The sequence below is a fragment of the Macadamia integrifolia genome, unplaced genomic scaffold (assembly GCF_013358625.1).
Source record: "Macadamia integrifolia cultivar HAES 741 unplaced genomic scaffold, SCU_Mint_v3 scaffold1273, whole genome shotgun sequence".
Lineage (NCBI taxonomy): Eukaryota > Viridiplantae > Streptophyta > Magnoliopsida > Proteales > Proteaceae > Macadamia > Macadamia integrifolia.
The window spans coordinates 187,327-207,895 of NW_024868139.1; the positions used below are offsets into that span (position 1 = coordinate 187,327).

Consider the following 20,569-nt stretch of genomic DNA (forward strand, 5'->3'; position numbering starts at 1 on the left):
GGGGAAGACCATGTTCTCCATGCTTATATGTTATTGCTGTAGGTGATGAACTGTGAGATGGCCATCTATTTTTCTCACAAATCAAGCTCCATTGAGAAGCTAAAACCCAAGGCTCATTGGTGCTCCACAAGCTATAGCATAGATGGCAAAAATAGGCAGGGAGGTTGAAGGCTTGGCTAAGCTGCGAGGGGCACTGCAACTATGGGTTGGGAAAGGCAGAAAGATAGGCGATCCGGTGAATAGAAGTCCGGTTCATGTGGTTTTCTGTGAACTGCTCAAAACTGGGAAGGTCAGTTCAATTACAAATTATATTTCTAAAACATTAAAAATTACTTAGATAGAAAATAAAATATAAATAATCATATGGGCAAGAGAATGCTACCTGCTTGTGTATGTGTAAATCAGCGGCCGTGGCCAATGAGAGAGTACGCTTGAGCATCTTCAGCATGGGACTGCATCTAAGCATAAACACGCGATCAGGTACCATTCTTTCTTCTTAATCATACTTTATATTTGTACGGCTCTCCTTATCCCTTCCTGAACCCTCACGGCCTCACCTTGCCCGCCCCTGCCTCTCTCATTCTTGCCATTGACCATATACTCCTGCCGCTGGCAAAGATCATTTAAATAGCTTCAAATCCTAGTTTTATACCATGCTTTATTTTCCTTTATGTTTTTTATTTTTTTTTGATTATTTATTTTTCCTACCTGATCCAGTGAGAATCTGTGGAAGGCATTGGTACAGTCACAATTGGAGAAATTAGTCAACTCAGAGAATTGGCAAGCAAGGGAAGAAATGTGAGCAGACCCTGCCATTATAGCTGATGAAGCTTTTACCTCACTTATTTTACTCTTATTTTTTAGGTAGACACCTTTTTTACTTAATTATGTCCATGATTTTTTTTTTTTTTTGGGTAAAAAATTATGTCCATAAATATATTAATAGTCTCTTGAATCCTGATAACTTGTAAAACATCAATTATTGTTCATTAGTTAAGGTTTTAGAATATATTATTTGATCATTCATGCACAATCAAGTGAAGGTAGGTTAGATTTCCTAACAACTAACTAAAATATGAGAAGAAGAATGCTACCTGGTTGCATGACCCTACACCATCTCAGGGTCAATGAGGGGACCCACAAGGGCATCAAGAAGGTGGGTATTTTGTATTTTACAAAGGTAGGACTGTCATTTCAGCCCCTTTATGTCTGAGCGTAGAGGCCACGCGACTAGGTAATATTTTATTTCTTTTAAAATATTAATTAAACAATGTGAGAGACATGCATATTATCTGAATCTTTGATTGTTATTACTAATCCAACTCTTTAATTGAATCTTTAATAAGTATTCCTAACACGTTCTATCCTAATTTCGTATGAACCAGAGAAAAACAAACATCTGTTATATGTTATCTAGCCCTTGGAGTTCCAAAATCACTTGTATTTATTTTATTAGAAAAAAAAAAATTCTAGTTTTCCTATGCAATTTTATACTTATGGGTAAAAGTTCTCCTAGGGATTAGGGTTGTGACATCTTTGTTTGGTCCTCCCTCTCATATCAGTATATCATCATTCATTAGTGAGTAAATTTCAACCAAAATAAAATGAAAAATGTGAGCCAAATGAAAAACACACACACACACACAAAAACCCCACATGGTTTAAATGTCTCAGAAGAATGGAGCCATACAAAAACTTGGTTGAAGTGCTGGATTTGCCTCAAGGCACTTTGCACCCCTGACAGTGAAAAGGAATTGTATACCATTCCTTAGTTCTCATCCTCTGCCTCTCCTTGAAAGATACAACCTCCGCATCCACCACCACTCATCACTTGATTACAAGTACAATTAGGTCAAATAAGAGTTGTATAATGAAAACCTGCTGCTTTATCTTTCCTCCTAACATCCCCATCAATCCCTCAGGGCCTTTTCAAGTTTTAACTCCTTCCCCACGCCCCATCCCCCCCAGCCCAATATTAGAATCCACCTCCTATTTGAAGTCAACCTCGGTTCAAGGGTTGCTGGACAGGTAAAGACCATCACTAAAGAATTGCAGGCCCTCCAAAACAACCAGACATGGATGTTAGTTAATAGTCACATATGAATTTGGACTGAGTTTTCGTTCAGTCAATCCCTCCACAACAAACAAACATGGATGTTAGTTAATAGTCACATATGAATTTGGGCTGAGTTTTCCTTCAATCATGGTGAATGGATTGAATTAAGATGTGTGTAGGTGGTATTGGTAGGGTATTTTGGGGAACATACTAAAATGTTGTAGGGCTTTGTGAAGCTTAGGATGGAGTGGGGAATGTTTTGATCCGGTGGAAGAAAACGTTCTCCTATGAGTTTTGTTAATTGGCTACCATTGGGTGTATAAATTAAAGACGAGGTAGATGGTACCGTAGATCTTGTTAAATCTCGACGTATAGTTAAAGGCAAGGTTCGAAATCTCGTTTCGTTTCAGTGTTTAACCATTGAAATACCAAGATCTCGGGCAAGTTGAGTGAATTTTTTTTTTTTTGACTCAGTTGACTGTTTTGGTGGTCAAACGGCCATATTACGACTTGAAACTTAGTAGGGAGCTTATTTTAAGGTTAATAAACATGCTTAGAACTTAAATTTGCAAAAATATTAGAATATGACAGTGTTTTAGAGTTTCAACCTTGTTTGGCAGCAACCGTCGAATTGTTTTAAAGATTTTATTAAATATTGCTAAAACAAGATATAATATGATAGTAAAACAAGTAAATAATGCATCTAAGTTATGATCAAAATATACATCAACATTAATTAACTAATATTTAGAGTATTATGCATCTCCCTAACTCCCAAGTCTAAATTAAAGTCATTCACTAAGCGCATTACTCTTATATCTCAAAGTCCCACACATATTAGTTATACAATACTAATCATAATGATTGTCTACTGGAAAGAACTATGACGGCCTGGCTGGATAACTGTTAGCAAAAACGTGTTTAAAACAGAGTTTTAAATGCGTTTCCATTTTTTACCATTTAAAACATGTTTTACCATATGCTTTTCAAAGATACTTAAAAAAATAGCAAACTTCAAGCATTCACGTTCTAAACATGTTCCGTTTTTGTAGCGTTTTTTAAGACTTGATTTTTTAACATAATGTCTACTTAATTGACCATATATCTCTCTCCCGAACTCTGATCGACCTAATTCTTTCCCCAACTTGAAGCTAACGCAATGGACTATATTTCTCATGATATTACCTTCAACTCAAATTTAATTCACGGATCCCAAAATTGAGTTATAAACTGATGTATTTGCTGAAAAATATTTCTAAAGTGATGACTGCTAACTCTAACTGAACATATATCATTTCGAGAGTGTGTTGACTATGTTGACAACAATGAACAACACCATAACCTAGTCACATTGCTCAAATAAGACTTTGGGCATGTGTGGTGTATGCATTTAGAATTAGTGTTAGATGATATTCAATGATATGTCTTAAAACTTATAATGAGACATGGGATGTATAAACATTAATGTTAGATATTGTAGTTGTTTTTAACACTAAATGTAGATATTCATATAATAATTCCTTAATTTATATGAGTATATTATCCTTTTTTTTTGTGCCGTTTGTTTGAAATGTACACGTTTAAAATCCGTACCATCTGTTTTCTGATTTTTACTATTCTCTATTTTTTGACCGTTTATTTGACCGTATCATTCGAAAAATTTTACTGTTTAAAACCCGTACCGTCTATATATATATATTTTTTTTCTATTCCCATTTTCGCTTACCGTCCGTTTTCTTTTCTTTTTTTCCGTTCCCGTTTTTGTTAAATATGGGCTGGGTTCACACCTAGTACAATAGAGTCGACGTGCATTTTTTAATTATTAATCTATTTTTTATATTTTTTAAAAATTAAAATAAATATTTACCGGATGGAAAAAAATTTTGCTCCAATAGAGTCATAGATCAGCCAGTGGCGAGTAACATATATATAATTGAGTTCCATCAAAGCTATATTAACAATAAAAAAATATAATTTATGTTGATAGACAATGCATTTTTTAAATCAGAAAAATTAAAAATATATATATTTATGAACAAAAAGATAAAATTCTACTCTGTGAGGTCATAGACTGACCTCTAATGTCTAACATATAAAAATCTAGCCTTATCCAACATGTATTTATGTTATTATTTAAAAAAAAAATGGTTTTGGGGAAAGTGGTTTACCTTTCCAAAGCCTGAAATGTGTAGATCTTCTACTTTGAGTGATTTTCATAACAATAGATGTGATTATGTGGCTAATTAGTGGACAATAGAGTAATTTTGTGTTCAAATACAAGAAAGAGCCAAAAATTTCGCCGAGATAGTCGAGTTGGAGTCGAAATTTCGACAACCCCTCACGAGATGTCGTATTTATAAGCTTTGATTGATTAGTATCATTTTGGTATCTCACCGAAATGGTACCAAAATTTAGACCGAGATGATGTTCTTTTAGTAATTCGTAGCACATATCGACTCGTAAAAAAAAAAAAAAAAAAAAAAAAAAAATCCAAGATCTCAGCGAGATTTTGAACCATGGTTAAAGGATTTTGATCTACAAAATCTTGCCCTTGGACAACTACAATACATTTTTAGTCTTATTTGTCAAACTGCCACTGTCTCTAATCTTTCAGAGCAAACCTCTATCTACTACGTTGTTTCTTTGATTCTGATATTGTTCTAGTTGTCTTTCTAGTCATACTACTTATTGCAAGGAGTGCAATTTTTTTGTTTATTGTAAGAAAAATGGACATATTATATTTGAGTGCAAGGTGAAACCTTTCAGAACTTTTACCTTTGGTCATTACACCATTCAATCAAAGCCTTTACTTGAATAATCTGGGCCTTTACTTGGTTTTGAAGGAAATACCTTTTCCACTTCAGGTGGTATGTCGGATGAAGTTAGGCAGTTAGTCCAGAGCATAACGACCTCTTCTTTTACATTTTCTGCAATTGGTTTGTCTAGTTACCTTTTATTTTATTCCCCTTCTACTCCTTTGTGGATTCTTGATTTTAGTACTTCTAATCATATAACTAGTGTTTTTTCTTCTATTGTTACTCCTAAGTCATATATTGACGTCCACAGATTATTGCTGACAATGGTGATAGATTAGACATCATTGCTATAATTTGGGGACCATGGTTTGTTCGAAACTCAATGGCCTTGGAAACCCTGAGGGTCATCTGAGATTTCCCTCTACATGTCAAATTGAACAAACGAACAGTGCTTTGAATTTCATGTTGTCAATTGGGTTCCAATACTTGAGAAGGGAACTACCCTTAACTACTTCTGGATGGAGAAATTTGTGGGTGATAACTTTGCCTATTGGAGCAAGATTACAATCTTCATGTAGACCAGCAAATATTTTGTCATCAAAGGTCTGGCTCTGGTGATTGTCAGGGCGTGAAATCGTCGAGGTCATCTTCTTCCATTGGATTCCAGGGAGAGGAAGGCATCTAAGCCAAAGAGGGTGGTTTAGCTCGAGATGAGTTGTATAGGTATTGTAGTAATGGGGAGTTGTGATATGAGTACAAGGGAAAACGGGGGTGGGTGGAGCCAAGTTAGACTTATGAGGTGGGGACTGGTGGGTGGTTAGGGCCAACGTAGGAATGCATTGTTGGAGGGAGCATTGGTGCACAAACCGGGAGGGGGGGGGCGGTGAACGTGGGTTAATAAGGAAAGTGGGGCAGAGGGCAATTCAAGAACTGGAAGGGGATGGAGGCAGGAGAGGACATTTGGGCACAATAGAGAAGGTGGGGCTAATAGGGTTGTAGGGCTTGCCTAGTAAAGGTTTCCCGGGGGGACAAGGGTTAACAGGGAAAGTGGGGAAGAAGGCAAGCATTGGAAGGGGATGGGGGCAAGAGAGGACACTAGTCACAACAGAGGGGGTGGGGCTAATAGAGTTATAAGGCTTGCCTAGTAGAGGTTTCCCTCGGGCAGGGAGGGGGGTGGGGGGAAGGGATACCACAGAGTGTGCTAATGAAGTTTCCTTTGGTAGAGGTCAGTAGTATTTAATGCGACAGTGGCACAACTAAAGTTATAGTAGAATCGCTGCTTGTCAAATGTCAACTAAGAAAGAAACAATAGTATTTAATGCGACAGTGGCACAACTAAAGTTATAGTAGAATCGCTGCTTCTCAACGAAGAAAGAAACATTTTTTGTCTAGGGTAACTACTATCATTGCCTTATACTTAACCTATATTCACGAAGACTTCCATACCTTAAACTTTGTTTTTGATTCCCCTAAAAAGTGAACTTTTACCTCTCTTTCTATCCTAATGTTTTTTAAAAGCTCAAATTGCCCCTATTTTCACCTGTAACTAGGAGTTTGACTTTGGACTTTGGATCACATCATTACCTCTCTTCCTTGCTTATGATTATTTTGAAATTTATTCTTCCCCCTATTTTTTTTTGGGTAGAAATTCCTTCCTATTTAAGAATGTGAGGAAAATAGTTATTTTTAAAACTATTTGAGTAGAATTGATTATACCATAAGTATCCAATTTTTTAGGATGATATATGTATCTACATTTTATATTTCACCATATATTATTTATTCCAAATCAACACATGATATTAATGTGTTTAGGTCCTACCTACCAAAACATATCCCTCAAATATTTCTAAATGAAGTGACGGACCAGAAAACCTTAACCCTTTTTATTTAACCCAAATTTAACTATAAATAAAATAAGGGAAAAAGAAAGCTAACCACTTGCGTGTGCTATGCCTAAACACAGGCAGGCATGAAAAGACAAAATTGCCCTATCCATGAGCTGAAGATGTCTCCACGTCGTCTTCTATTGGTCAATGCGTTGGCGCAATAGCTGCACAAGCAGGAGGGTTCTCTCGCCCATAAAACAAATATTGTCCAGAAAATCTCTCCCTCCTATGCCCTCCTTATTCTTCACAAATGGTGATGAAGGAACACGGTACCATGTCACCACCGTTCAACCTTATATTCTTCCTCCCAACACCACCCCTTTGCAATCCCAACCCACTCTTTACATCATTTTCCACCTCCTCTTCTTCTTCCCAACGCCGCCCCACCCCATCTGAAGGGAGTACAACATTATACAGTTGAAAGGAGAAGGAATAGAATCTACCCAAAGCTTTTCACTAGGGAACTCATATACAAGTCTATACGTGCTCACTTTAAGGTAATATATGGTAAATGAAAAGGAAAATGTTGGACATAGAGTGGAAAAATCTCAACAGCCCAAAGATCACTCCAACCCACCTAACTCCAGATCTCCAACCCAAATTGTAATAATTTCTAGACAAACTGGCCAATAACCAAAATCGGAAAATAAAATGTCCCACAACCACAAAGAGGTAACTCTAAACCTATATTGAGTTGTTTGATTAGAATATCTTATACTACGTGAAGATTGTTCTATTGTATCAGATCAAAAAAGTTTCAATTTGGTATCGATTCTGATGAGGGCAGCCAATTAAGGGAGATATGATTACCCGGAATAAGAGCTAATTTGAGTATTTTAAAAAATCCATGGAAAATGATGGGTAAAACTTCACTTTTTTACCCTTGATTAGTCACATTGGCTTAGTCTATTATATCTATTTCCATTTTTGTTTAATATATTTTTATTCATTTAAAAAGAAAAAAATCAAATTTTTAAATAATCAGAAAGTTTAAAGTAGGGGTAGTGATAGTGATTGGCCCTTGTCGTCTTGACACCATATAACTCTGGACAAATGTAATATTACTCTCTTCCATGGTTACACGTCCATTTCCATCTAATAATTTGTTTATTTTGTCCAATAGAATACAGGATCAACCCACAGAAACATTTGATAATTTTGTCATGGAATTCCAGGATGCCAAATGTCACTCTCTTCTAGTCCTAATATGCATGGAGATGACATATTGTTGGATATGTATATCCATCAAACCCAGTTTATTAATAAGATAATTTATTTTCATTTATGAATGATATTTATTTATTGAACTAGTAAGTTGTTCCATTAGTTTTCATCCAAAATTATTCTCGGCCAATAATAGAACTTAAAGTCTAAATGTTTACAAATATTTTCTCGTAAACCTAACAATCCCATCACCATCAATTTATTGGAAAAATAAAGAAACACAACCCTCAACAAGCTAAATGTAGAACTCAAACCACTGATATCTCCAGAAGACCTGTAGTTTCACTTCCCAAAGCGTGGAGAGACATCCTTAAGTTGTGCCCCCCTTTGCGACTGTGAGGGAATGAGATGAGTAGTGGAGGCGATATGGGTGGGAAAGTAGTTTATAGGTGATTCCTTTGGTCACATTAGCAAACTGGCACTTTGTGCTAAAGGTGTCAATTTAAAATCGGAATCGAAAATCAAAACTGAAACTGAATCAAATTATCTTTTCTAAAACTGAATAAGGAATCAAGAAAAAATAAATTGACACAACCCTCAACAAGCTAAATGTAGAACTCAAACCACTGATATCTCCAGAAGACTTTACCCAAGTCATTGTCATCTTTCATGAATGAACATTTAGGTCAGTTGTATGGTGGACTTTAAACTGGTGGATAGGAAGCATTGGAAGAAATCAAGCAACCTACATTGCATGCCTACATGAACTACCCCTTTCATCATTCATTTTAGTAGGGGAAGTCTATGACAGTTGAATTGTGAATGGAGTTGATAATTTAACAATAAAAAACCACCTTAGATTTGTTGATGGTGAACGTAAGGTTCGTTTTTTTCACCTTAGGAGTAGCATTAATTAATGAATGGGAAGATGTCATGCTGTGGGTTATCTGTGATCTTCAATAAAATAGGTCTGCATGTAAGGACAGAGGCACTGGGTTGGGCAGGGGGAGGCCATGGACACCTCCCAACCAACACAACATCCCATGCATGAGCCCCGAAGGGGAGATGGCCAAACCAATAGAAAATTTCCATTTATCTGACCCTCTCTGATCTTGTGTCAGATGAGGTGGAGATAGAATGGAGATTTTGTTTGGTTTGGCCTCACATGTGGGGTGGTTAACTAGTTACCCCATATGGGTAGAAAATCCGGACTCCTCTAAGTGTATGATTATTTGAAAGGGACCTATCGTATGCAAAATTTATATTTTCTATAATGTTTTAATCTCATTAATTTTACACAATATTATTTTTTTCGAGTCATGGGCTTCAAGGCTTTAATTTTAATGAGGTTAGAGGTTAGGGGTAAATAACTAGCCTAGTAATTTCTCCCTATGTGATGTGAGACTAAAGTTGTGCATCATCATTGATCTCTCAAATACCTTAGTATTTGTCATATTTTTGGTGGGGACATCAATCACCAATCTTTCAGACAAATATGATACTTATCGTATTCTTGGATGTCACATTTTTCCTAACCTAATCCAACCCAAAATATTTCAATTTCTATACCTAAATTGCTCCCTGACTCCCTCTTTGTCCCACATATATGAATTAATATAATGTAAGATTACAATTTTGTTGTAGCCAATCTTATTTACAACAAAATTTTACATCTCCATCTGAATTATACGCATTGAGAAAAGTAGGTTAAAAAAAAAAAAAAAAAGTAACATAAGACAAAAATGTTGTTGCCTTTGGACATATTAAGCTTTTTAAACATTAATTTGAAATGATTGTTTCATTCTTATTATTAATGTCATTTAAAATAAGGTTGAGGTTATTAGAATTAAATAATGACTTTCCCAGTTGTACTTTTGTTTACATTGCTTTTTGGTCAACAGAATTTTAGGAGGCCTGATGAGGATCATAGAGAATTTCAAATTTAAAAATAGTTGTATAGTATTTCACAAAAAGGGAATTAAAACAACTGATTCTTATGGAATTGTTAAGTGTTGATGTAATTGTTAAGAGTGTGGGGTTACACAAATCATCAAAATAGACAAATAATATTGAATCTTAGAGCCGACACTCTCCTTGTTCTTTTCTCTTTATAAACCTTCTTTCATACTATTATTATTATGGGACGTTTATTTATTTATGATATAGAATGAGATGCTATGAAAAAAATCAAGGTTTCATTTCATATGACTATTTGGCTTTAGGATTTTAGTTGTTGTTGATTTGTTTTCTTAGTGACCTTCTATGTTGATAGCAATGTCGAAGGTAAAATAGGGTGCTAAGAGTGTTTCTTTTTTCCTTATCTAGGTTGTTATATATTTCATTCATTCTTTTATCAATAAACTATTTGCTAACTTTAGGAAAAAAGAGTATTATTATGTTACGTGCATAGGTGTAGTTATCGCATGTATAATCAATTACTATCATTATGTCCTTACCGTATGTTGGGTATTATTTATGTAAGTAGGAATTATTGTAGGAGTAGTTATTATGTGGTTGAAGGAGTTATTAGGAGTTTCGGGATAATGAGGCGATCATGAGGAAGGAGTTACTATTGTAAACGAGTAATCTCTTGTGTACATATAAAATAGGAAGAGTGAAAGAAGAATACAAGAAGTTTAATCCCTAAAATTTCTCTTAAGAAATTGAGGTTGGCTCCCCCCCCCCCCCCCCCTCCCCTCCCTCCCCCTCCCCACTTAGCCAAAAACGAGGTTAGCGACCTCCCAATTACACTAATGCAATCACACCCTATCTTCTCTCCTACTTTCTCTCTTCTATTCATATTTTGTTTCCACCAAATTTGAGTACGTATCATCTGGTATTAGAACTGGCGGTTCCACATGGAGCAGATTTTCAACAAAATTCTAGATACTCAATCGAGAAATCTAGATTTGTTAGAAGTAATCTTGAAAATGATTGAGTTGCTGCCCATGACCACCATGCCTATGTACTCAGAGCGACCAACAAAGGAGAAAAAAAAAAAAAAAATGAACGAGGAAAGGAAGAGGAAGAAAAAGATGAAGAAGAAGCAAATGAAGATGAAGAAAGTGCCATTCATGACTTTGTACAAGAAGATACTAATCGCTACCACAAGAGTGGCATGTTGTCGGATTTTTTCCATTAAAATATGGGATCTAGGTAAAGAATGATATTCTTTAATTTCATTGTCTTGAGGACAAGGACAATTCAAAGGGAAAAGATTTGTTACATGCATAGGTGTATTTATCGCATGTGTAATCAATTACTATCATTATGTCCTTACTGTATGTTGGGTATTATTTATGTAAGTAGGAGTTATTGTAGGAGAAGTTATTATGTGATTGAAGGAGTTATTAGGAGTTTCGGGATCATGGGGAAGGAATTACCATTGTAAACAACTACCCTCTTGTGCACCAATAAAATAGGAAGAGTGAATGAAGAATACAAGAAGTTTAATCCCTAAAATTTCTCTTAAGAAATTGAGGTTGGCTCCCTCCTAATTAGCCAAAACCAAGGTTAGCGACCTCCCAATTACGCTAATGCAATCCCATCCTATTCCTTCTCTCATATTTTATCTCTTCTATTCCTATTTTGCCTCTACCAAATTCGAGTACGTATTATATTACAATGAAAAAAATATTTTATATCCGGGAGTGTAGCCTATGGCAATGACCTCTTTCTCTCTCTACGAAATGACATCTTTTTTCTTGATTGAAGGAAAAGAGATAGACCCATGGGCATTGGAAAGGTTTCATGATCCATTAGCGTTTCTTATGTCTTTTCATATGAAATAATTTATAATGCCAACCCCTGAAGAATCCTAGTATTATAAGAACACCCTCTCTGTCTCAACAAATTAGACTTACCCTTTACCGTCAATCAATGTTGAATGAAAATTTTAAATGACCATTATACCCTCCCTATTCACTAAAACTCAGGTTTAATTAGCTTATATTAATTCTTTATTATTTATTAACATTATTCATTATAAACAAAAATAATAAAATAAATGATAATTTACAATGCCACTATTAAAGAGACACCCATTGCATAATACCAAATTACGCTCGTAGCCCCTACCATCAGTCTCGATTAAGGAATATACCTTAAATGTTGACATTAATTGAATTATTATTTTTTTTTAAATACCAAAATATCCTCACAATAAGCCTTATCAGTCCTCTTCTTCCCAAGTCAAAGAACCAACCCTTTGGAAACAAACAGATGGAGAGAAACGGAGGATTAGGTCGGCCGAGAAGCATAGTAGTCGGGCGATGCGTGCTTTGGAGGGATTTTTATGATTTGTGTGATCTATGGCGTCACTACCACCTAAAGTGGTTTATTGTCCTTCACTTTTGCTTGAATTTCAAATTGGTTGTTAAAAACAACGGAGGTCCGATGAAGATGAAGGTCATCCAAAAGGAACTTACGAGAGCGTGGGGCTGGTCATCGGCATCACCGGTACCAAGATTCTCCCCCTCCTCGAAATCCCTGGCTGTCCCTGAAAAGTCTACAACGTAGTCTAAAAGGGACAACTTGACGTGGTCGTCCCTTAAGCTTGATGAACGTTGTTCTGCACTTCCACTCGACGAAATTAAAACTTGGAAGACAAACTATTCTTTGATCAATGGGTCCTCTGTTTTTTCAGTGGGATGTAAGCTACTATCCTGTCTCCCTGTGTGAGGCGATCTGGGTGCCAGTAGAAATTGATCACCATTGTTCGTGTTCTACAATCCCACTTGAAGAAATAGAATTTAAAAGATAAACTATGCTTTGCTCTGGTTTTTTCAGTGCGATGTAAGCTACTATCTTGTCTATCTTCCTCTTTGCCGATCTGGGTTCCAGTGGAAATTGGCCTTAAATTTGGTAATTCAATTATTTTTTAGGGTAAAATAGACGCACAACGCTCTCCCCCCATTTTGGGAAACGTCATCCACATATTTCACGGTGAAAGAGAAGGTGAAGGTGAATGTGAATGTGAATGTGAATGTGAATGTGAAAGGTTAGATGTGTTTTAGATGAAAGAGTAAAAATGTCAATTTAAATTCTCACTTAACAGACACTGTTGGTAGGGAATACGAGGGTAATTTGATATTATGCAAGGGTGTCTCTCCAATAGTGGTATTCTTTAAGGGGTGGTACTGTAAATTACTTTTTTTCATATTATTATAAGAAAATAGTGGTATTCTCTAAGGGGTGGCACCGTAAATTACTTTTTTTTTCATATTATTATAAGAAAACCTTGACAATTCAGACTTAAGAGTAAGAGTGTCAATCGGCTTGGTTTTGGTTATTGAGTTCGATTTCAGTTCTGTTCCAAATGATGACAAGGTGGACCATAACCAAACCGAGAACCGACTCGATTTTGTGTTAGATACTCAAATCGACAATTCGATTCGGTTTGATTTCGATTTTGGTATGCAGTTTTAATTCGGTTTTATACTTTGATTTTAATTCGGTTATGAAAATGGTTCTACTTTTGAACCATGACTATGATGGACCAAAGGCCATAATGGGTTCAAGTTATGGACCTTATGACCATTGTTAACTTCAAAATTATCTTAGCTTGTAAATATGTGATGATAAATAGTACACTCACATATTCTAACCGTATTTGGACTAAATAAATTCAATTCGGTTTCGATCTGATTAATTCAACTTGGTTTTGGTTTTGATATTCGGTTTCGATTTGAAATTGACACCTGAGAACTTTTTTTCATATTATTTAATTTTGAATTATTTATTACTGTTTTACATTTATCTTTAAAGGGTGCACGCTTTATAGTTTTCCACAAGCACCCGCCTTCAAATTATTTTTTTTTGGTGAACCCCTCCTTCCACCAATGGGCTGGAAAATCAAATCATAAGAATTGAGTAAGAGTCCAAAATGGGAATTAGATAAAAAGATCACGTGTAAATTAGAAGCCTAGCTGTAGTCATAATCTATTACAGCTAGTCCCTCCCCTTTCCTTGTATATCTCAAACACTTTCTCTTTATAAGTAGATTACATTAACCGAACCACGTTAGGACTCTCTCTCTCTCTCTCTTGTCTGGACAGATCCGATTCAGTTTCGGGCCGTTCCTATTCGCTGTCATTGAAGAATCCTAGACAATAAAGATTTAAAAAGAAGAAAAAAAAATTCCAAAACTATGGGTGATGCCGTGATAGAGCCTCTAGGTAGGTTTCAGAGTTCAAGTTTAAATATGTAATATAGCAGCAGAGACAAGGCAAAACCAACCCTTCTGAGTTTTACATCTTCTTCTTCTCTGCAACAATGGCTACGGTAATTGGAACAACCCAAACAGAAGGAGTAATCTATGACACCAGCCTCAGAAGAATCTCCACCTGTGATTGGTTCTCTCCAGAGACAGGAATTTATAGAAGCAAGCAAAAGCACATTCATCTCCCTACATACCCATTTCAAGATGTTGTTTCCTTCATATTCTCACACAAACATAATGGAGTTTCAGCCCTTATAGATTCCTCATCTGGGTTTACAATCCCTTACTCAAAACTGCCTCTGATGGTGAAATCAATTGCCTCTGGTTTATATGAAATTGGGATCCGTCAAGGGGATGTGGTTTCAATTCTGTTAGCCAACAACATTTACTTTCCTATTATATACTTGGGTATCTTGTCCATTGGTGCCATTGCCACTGCCATTAATCCTCTCACTACTTTCCCTGAGATACAGAAGCAATTGAACCAATGCAGAACTAGTTTTGTCTTTACCACTTCAGGTAAGATCAATGAAATTGAGAAAATGGGTATTGAGTTTATTGCAGTTCCTGAGATTTTGGATTCTTTTTCAAACTCCCCTGAATTTTCCTGTTTTTATAAGCTTCTTTCTAGTAACCCGAATATGGCGCCGAAGCCTATAATCAAACAGGAAGATACAGCAACAATCCTATTCTCTTCTGGTACTTCTGGTCCTAGTAAAGGGGTTGTTATGACACATAGGAATTTGATAGCATCAGTTGAGCTTTTTGTTAGATTTGAAGCTTCTCAGTATAATTACCCAGCTTCAGAGAATGTGTACTTGGCTGCTCTCCCTTTCTTCCATATCTATGGCCTTTCTCTGCTTGGAATCGGATTATTGTCGTTGGGAACGACGGTTGTTGTGATGAAGAAGTTCAGTGAAGAAGAAATGGTGAGAGCCATTGATAAGTATAGAATCACACATGTACCTACTGTTCCACCAATACTGATGTCTCTTGTGAGATTAAAGAAGAGTGGGCATGAGTTTCCATGCTTGAAACAAGTATCATCTGGTGCAGCACCAGTGAGCAAGAGTCTCATTGAAGACTTCCTGAAGAACTTTCCAAATGTAGATTTCATTCAGGTATATATGAACTAGTCCTTGGTTTTCTTTGAGAAGAGATAGCTTAAGCTGAATTACCCCTTTTTTGTTTTTCTTCTTATCATTTTAGACATGGGTTTCTCACTTTTAGAGCTAGTGTGGTTCTTTCTATGCTTAATTACTCTGTTTTATCATTTCAGAGTCTCAGACATAACGTAGATTGAATATATATATATATATATATATATATCATTTGCGTACACTTTGACCCTGCCATAGCAGGAGCCTTGTTCACTGAGTTGCTTCTTTTTTTTTTTTTTAAGTTCTAACATATTTGACTTTTAGGATTACTGTACAATGCAAGAACATTCGTAACTGAAAAAGTAAAAATGATTTATCAATCCTCTGTGTTTGGCATGCACTCTCAGAAGAGATTCTAGGTATATAGGCATTTTAAAACCCTATCTTTCTATATTTTCTCACTTCAAAATGCATTCTAGACCTAAAATTTATTCCAATAATGCATACCAAACATAGTCTAAACAAAGTTAGGCCATTTTTTTCCAAATTGTCAGGCTGCTGTTTTCAATCTATGGTCTGGCATAGAATTCGAAAGATCACTCCGAGGTTGGGTGGATTACTGTTGAGGCCTTGGGCTCGGCCTCACCCCATACCCATCTGCCTTGAACCTTAAATATAGGTAGAGAGGGGAAGTAGATAACAATTAGAAGGTTCGAACTCGAGACCTCCTGGTAAACATGAGATTTTTGCACACCACAACTCACCAACTATAATAGTTTTTTTACTCTTAAATTGGTTAAACTATAGCATCTTAAACTTAAAAAATTAGCTCTTTAGATTTTTGAGCTTCTCCATTTATCTTCCTGATTTATTTATTTTCTTTTTTTTTTTTTTTGCAAAAAGAAGCCTAAAAAGAATGTGACCTGTCACAATGGAGTGCAAAATAACCACACCACACCACATGGAAGGAGGAAATACGGCCCTTCAATTCTTCTATTAGTGCTCCTATTGGTCCAAAAAAAAAAAAAATCTAGATTGTCCCATTATTCAGCCACCCACGGAAGAAAGCTTTGTCCTTATATTATAGTTGTTTAAGCTTTATACAAAATTCTAAGGTCTTAATTTAACTATGGGAATTGCTTGTGTTAGTATCTGTACAGTAATATATGTGAAAATTGTTTTTTATTTTCAGGGTTATGGGATGACAGAGACTACTGCAGTGGGAACCCGTGGCTTCAACACTGATACAATTAAGTATACATCAATTGGACTATTAGCTCCAAACATGCAAGCTAAAGTGGTAGATCCAATCTCTTCTTCTTCTCTGTCTCCTGGAAAAAGTGGTGAGCTATGGCTGCGTGGACCTGGAATTATGAAAGGTTAGAATATCACTTTATCACTTGGTGGGTTCCTTGATTAATTAATTAATTATGTGAGCATCCACAGTTTTCTGACATTTTATCGGGCATGATCAGCCATAAGAAAAATTAGGGTTTGTCAATTTCAGCTCAATAATATTAGGATAAGTATATTAAAACTGTGTTTAAAAGTGGCAGAAAATGCCTTTAGTTTTCATTACGGTTATGTTTGATTGCAAGTGGAAATTAAAAGAAAGGAAAATGAAAATTTTCAAACCTGAAAAAGGAAATTCTTGTGTTCACTACTCAACATGATTGTATAAACTACTTATATTTCTTATCTTATTTTTTAGATGTGATTTTTATTTTACATTTCAAACTCAAAGATTTGGATGCAAATTAAATGAAATTTAACAACGAAATATGGAATGATTTGGATTAAGTGATATAACCACATAAAAATAATGTCGTAATGATACAAAAGATTTTTTTTTTAGGTTTAAAAATTTCACGGCTCTTCCATTTAATTTCCCTTGCAACCAGACAGTGAGGTGCTTTTTTTTGGGGGGGGGGGGGGTTGTCGGTGGTGGGAGGATGTGTTCTAGTTTGAGATTGTTCTAAATTTTTGCTAATTAGTTTATTTTAAATCACCTTTACATTTGTTGTTTGAGAATTTTAACTAGAGGGGAAAAAAAAAATATGGGTGTAAACTGGCCCATTCTTAATTGGCCCTTTTTAGGCCCTAATTTGATAGTGTCGATCATGTTGGATATGTTGTCCATCAAATTCGGTTTATTTCTCAATCCCATCTCCTCCACTGCGCGATTGGGTTCCCGCCAACATATTAGACCATTGTCTCACCTAGCTCAAGTTTCATCCCTACAAGTAGAAGTCTACTTTTACAATATTGGCTGTTTTATGTGTATATTTCTATTTTCTTGATTGGGATTAAGAAATCTATCCAAGAGAGGTTTCTAACTTATCTACCTATATTGATTTTGGTGGTTGAATGTATCAATGAACATAAATCCTTGGGAAGTTTCTGATTTCTATAAATTGATAGTTCATAATTAATTCACATTAAGCTGTTTTTGTCTAATGTCTGCAGTTTCTGACTTAGAGGGGAAACTGTGTATAACATAAATATATGGAATTTGTGATTCTTATGCATCTCTACTTTTCTTAGAGGTGATCAACTATTAATTTTCAGGATACTTAAACAATGAAGATGCAACCAAATCTGCAATTGATAAGGAGGGTTGGCTACACACTGGTGACATTGCCTGCTTCGATCATGATGGATATATTTATGTACTGGATCGGTTGAAGGAGATAATCAAATACAAAGGGTTTCAGGTATATCATTAATCTTAAAACCATCTTTTATCCATCAAATAAAATCACCCTCTAATCTTATTCTTGAAAGTTCTTTAAGTCAAAGGTAAAAATGAGTTTTTAAAATAATTTGAAAATGATTACCAATATTTCATTATCAAAAATTGTGTCATTATCTTTGCACATTGTTTTGAGGACACATGTGAAATAACAAGATATACCTTCATTAGAAAAAAAGAAGTTTTGTTATAATATAAAGGTGGAAAATGTTACAAATTATTTGACACATCAAGGAGTGTCAATAAGAGAATCCTGGAGAAAGAACCATTCTAGTCTGGCGTTGCCTACGCCGGTGTGTGGGTTATAATGGGAGGGCACACATAAGCATCTTCAACACACAATGGGGAGGGTTCTGGTATATTTGTTGCCGCACCATTTTGGGTGCAAGCAACACCAGACTAGGAGGGTTTTCTTTCCCTATATTGATTTTTTATTATTTATTCTTTTATGAAAATATGAATACTTTTTTTTTTTTTTTTTTCTTTTTAAAGATAACATAGAAAATGGGGTGGATTTAGAAAGCCCATGATTTTATGCAACACTTTATATTATACTTTTATAAATAAGGGAGAAAAAATGCTGCCCTGATACTAGCATACATAGTGTCTCCATATGTTAAACTCTCTCCACCCTCCCGTGAAATGACATATCTGTCTGTAGGAGGAAGAGATAGACATAGAGAAGTGCTAATGTACAATATATAGCCGGATATGAAATCCAATCCCTATAAATAACTACAAGGGAAGCCTCTCTCTTTCTTTATTATTATTATTATTATTATTATTATTATTATTATTATTTGCAAGACTCACTGACTGATTATTATTATTATTATTATTTTTTTTTTTTGCAAGACTCATTGACTGTGTCTCAATGAGAAGTAATTTAGAAATTCATACTGTTGTGTAGACACGATATGGTCTATTTTATCTCTTGACTAAAACTATAATGATATCCATTTAGTTTTGGCATATTCCCAATTTCAGCCAATCCCATTTTGAAATTTTGACCTTTTAATGGATTTGGGGCTTTATTTCATCAAATACCCAATTTTACCTGTTTTGATCAAAACTTGACATGTGAGTAAGAAAAGACCTTCGGCTGTATCTGTCTACAAAATTAAACTACAACTTTCTTAAATGATATAATATGTTGTAGATACACATAAACCACTACAAGACCAAACACCCAGTTAAAATCCCCGGTTGATATAGATATTAATGCAATGAATGAGAAGAAAAAGATATAATAATGGGTGATTATACTCATTTAAATCATTCTTTTGTTCAATGTTATAGCATATATAATCAAGTAACTAATTATTTTTTAACTTGTTTGAAATGCACATAAAAATAATTATTTTTTAACTGGTTCTAATTAAATATGCCAGATTGCTCCTGCTGATCTTGAATCTGTATTGATTTCCCATCCAGAGATACTTGATACTGCTGTAACATCGTAAGTCTTAGCCCTTCATTAACTTGATTAAGCTTGGAGTTTTTATTTTTTTTTTTAAAATTTTCTTGATTTTGATTTATTTTCCTTGGGTTTATTTGTTGTCTCCCATTTACTTACTTAGGGTCCCAGATGAAATAGCTGGGGAAATACCAGTTGCATTTGTTGTAAAGAGGGAGAGAAGTCTACTTTCTGAAGCTGATGTGATGAGCTATGTTGCTGGAAAGGTTCCTTTTCTTTTCCTGGCTAAGTGAACACTTAGATTGTTCATCAGCTTTGTTATAACAGTAAGATTATAGTTCAAGAAAACTAAAACTACCTTATTTTTTAGGTTGCTCCATACAAGAAGGTGAGGAAGGTGATCTTCACAAGATCCATTCCCAAGTCCCCTGCTGGGAAGATTCTTAGAAGACAACTCAAAGAGACCTTGAAGTCCAGAATGTAATGGCCAATTTTGGAAGAAGCCCATTGAATGGCACGATGATGATAACAAAAACAACAAAGTCTTATCCCAACGTAGTGGGAGTAACATTAAATGATACGTCGCTATAAAAATGATTGATTTTTTTTTTTATAATTAAAATAGTCAAGAAAATATATAGATTGATGGACTAACAACTTCTCGTACATTGTTGTCATACAGTATATGTGTGTGTGTTATGCAATAACTTCGATAAGTAGCTATTGAAAGAGTTGATGACAAGTCAACATATATGCATGCTTCATCATGCAGGAAGTTATTTATTTATTTATTTTTTTTTGAAGGAAAAAACAGTAAAAAGAGGAGAAAGATATATAAAGACAAAGGCAGCCTACCAAGGTTTGTGACTAAGATCACCAAGACTCAAAAGGGTTCCAAACCAAGGCCATAAAGCTTAACAAAACCTATGAAACAGCAAAGAAAACAAAAGGATAACATGGCCACCCACAAAACTATCTCAAAGGGACTTTACTCCTCTCAACTCAAATAGGATGCACTTCCCATTTGTGCGAAATTCTCAACTTAACACGCCCCCTCACTTCATCTATCGAAATGATCGAGCAAATCTCATGTATTGACACATTCAACCAGCTCATGATCCTTAGACAAGTGGAAAGAGAGAAATTTCACTTCTCATTCCGAATGTGGGAAATCGTCGTACCAAAAGCCAATTTAACAATCCCCCAATTGAATGT

General features: G+C 35.3%; 1 protein-coding gene across 1 annotated transcript; it reads left to right on the forward strand.

Annotated features, from left to right (window-relative positions):
* Positions 1 to 14,029: 14,029 nt before the first annotated feature.
* On the forward strand, positions 14,030 to 19,952 carry LOC122063255 (4-coumarate--CoA ligase-like 6). The gene is made up of 6 exons (XM_042626955.1): positions 14,030 to 15,206; positions 16,378 to 16,564; positions 17,754 to 17,899; positions 19,329 to 19,396; positions 19,518 to 19,620; positions 19,725 to 19,952. The coding sequence occupies exons 1-6, from the start codon at positions 14,139 to 14,141 to the stop codon at positions 19,836 to 19,838; spliced, it is 1,686 nt and encodes a 561-aa protein (XP_042482889.1). The 5' UTR covers positions 14,030 to 14,138; the 3' UTR covers positions 19,839 to 19,952.
* Positions 19,953 to 20,569: the final 617 nt, after the last annotated feature.